Source organism: Hyla sarda, chromosome 1 (genome assembly GCF_029499605.1).
Source record: "Hyla sarda isolate aHylSar1 chromosome 1, aHylSar1.hap1, whole genome shotgun sequence".
NCBI lineage: Eukaryota > Metazoa > Chordata > Amphibia > Anura > Hylidae > Hyla > Hyla sarda.
In genome coordinates, this window is record NC_079189.1 from 5,841,145 (window position 1) to 5,843,614 (window position 2,470).

General features: G+C 47.9%; 1 protein-coding gene across 1 annotated transcript; it reads right to left on the bottom strand.

The window, feature by feature from the left end:
* Positions 1 to 439: 439 nt before the first annotated feature.
* Positions 440 to 2,470, bottom strand: LOC130291578 (obscurin-like; the record flags this gene model as incomplete). Its single annotated transcript, XM_056540540.1, is given in 3 exon segments — positions 440 to 1,225; positions 1,353 to 1,500; positions 1,694 to 2,470. Coding segments are annotated over 3 exon segments (729 nt in total). The 3' UTR covers positions 440 to 1,118.

Sequence of the window (2,470 nt, forward strand, 5' to 3'; positions counted from 1 at the left end):
TCACATGGTACAGTTACTGCTCCGCCCTACAGACATCACACGGCATGGTTACTGCTCCACCCTAGACATCATGTGATACAGTTAATGCTCCGCCCTACAGACTTCACATGGTACGGTTACTGCTCCACCCTACAGACTTCACATGGTACAGTTACTGCTCCGCCCTACAGACTTCACATGGTACAGTTACTGCTCCGCCCTACAGACTTCACATGGTACAGTTACTGCTCCGCCCTACAGACTTCACATGGTACAGTTACTGCTCCGCCCTACAGACTTCACATGGTACAGTTACTGCTCCGCCCTACAGACTTCACATGGTACGGTTACTGCTCCGCCCTACAGACTTCACATGGTATGGTTACTGCTCCGCCCTACAGACATCACGTGGCACGGTTACTACTCCACCCAACAGACATCACATGGCATGGTTACTGCTCCGCCCTACAGACATCACATAACTAAGTTATTGTTCTTTTTTGTATTTACAATATTTATTTATGAAAGTAAATATCTTCTATATACAGCCCCGGCCCCATTCCCACCAGAAAAGCCCAAGCACAGAGACAACCCAGGAGTAGGCGCTGGGATAGCAGGCAGTGGTGGTCTGGATGAAGCGCGTGCAGATCACGGCTGCAGAGAATAAGAGTTCTGTATCATTGCGTACTCGCTGTGTCGTAGGGTATTACTGGTGACCATGCCCTTTGTGGTTCAGTCTTGCATTTGATTGGTGAAGGGTGATAGTACATGGTGATATATATGGGATACATGTCACCACTTCTGCTACACTGATATATGACCCCCCCGGAAGATGTATCAAAAACTGCACTGAGGACCAATATGGCTGACAGGTGACACCATGTAACATCATGAGACAGTATACAACCATGTTTGGTCCAGCATTAAAGGTCATGGAGAGGGGTGGGTCAGCAGCTCCAGTATGAACAAGGGCACCATCAGACCAGCTGCTCAACCAACCATGGAGCGGCTCCAGCGTGTCCATAAATTGTTGGCATCACCAACCAATCTCTCCAAGTGTCCAAGTCGCTTCTCCAAGTTAACGTGATGGACAAGATTTTCTATCTGACCACACAAAGTTCTTGGTCTTCTATTCATCTTCACTCATTTGACCCTGAAGGTCCCTCTCTGGAAAGGTCATCTTCATCGTCTGACACATCGAACACCCCCACGACGTGATGGGTGACTTCTGAAGCTAATGGGGAATCTGGAGGCACAAGACAAATATCATCACTATCACTGGCTGTTGTATAATACATTTCTGGTTATGTGGTAACCAAGTGTGGACGACTTTCTGCCATTGGGGATGTGGTAACCAAGAGTAGACGTCTCACCTGGTGATATGATGTGAAGTCTCGCTGAGCCAGACACCTCTCCGAACATGTTCCAAGCTCGACAGGTGTACACGCCAGCATCCTTATGCTTGACCTGATGAATCTGCAGCCAACCGGTCACCTGATGCCGCTGAGGCCCTCCACGAGACTGCGCCCAAAGAGAAAGATGGCATATCAGGAGATAAGGTCAACACAGGAGTGAGGTGTACATTTTATTGTGAGGAGCAATGTGGCTGAATGGATGTGGTCAGGTTGGGACGGTCTATATTTTATACATGATGAGTTAGGTGTATGGGGCTGTGGTGTATACATTATATGATGGATAGGCTGGGTGCACATACCTGAATGATGATATGGCTGTGTTCCCTAGGCAGTGGTCTTTCTATCCCATCCTTCCTCCATTCTATCTCCGCTATCGGTTGTGCAGAAACTTCACAACCCAGAATGACGCTCTGACCAATCACGGCCACTGTGTCCCGAGGAGAACTGAGCAGAACCGGAGCTGTGGAAACCAGAAAGTCCATTATAATGCTTGACTCTCTATTATAAAGACACATCGAGTCTAATGTACCAACTAGGCACCTCCACATTGTCCACAGGCCCACAAATAGAATACATCGACAACAAGACACAACATCAAAAAGTCCAGAGTCAGAAGCAAATTGCAGGACAGGAGGAGTCTGGGAAGCGGCTGTGACAAAGAAGCATGAGATGTGGGTCAATGATGAGATGGGGTCTACAGTGAGATGTGGGTCTACGGTGAGATGTGGGTCCACAATGAGATGTGGGTCTACGATGAGATAAACGTCTACCATGAGATAAAGGTCTACAACGAGATGTTACAGTGAGATGTGGGTCTATGATGAGATGAGGGTCTACGATGAGATGTGGGTCTATGGTTAGATGTGGGTCTACGATAAGATGTGGGTCTGCGATGACATGTGGGTTTATGATATGATGTGGGTCTACCATAAAATGTTGCTCTACGATGAGATGTGGGTTTGCAATAAGATGTGGGCTTACGGTAAGATGTTGGTCTTCGATGAGATGTGGGTTACGATGAGATGTGGGTCTGCGATGAGATGTGGGTCTACGGTGAGATGTGGGTCTACGGTGAG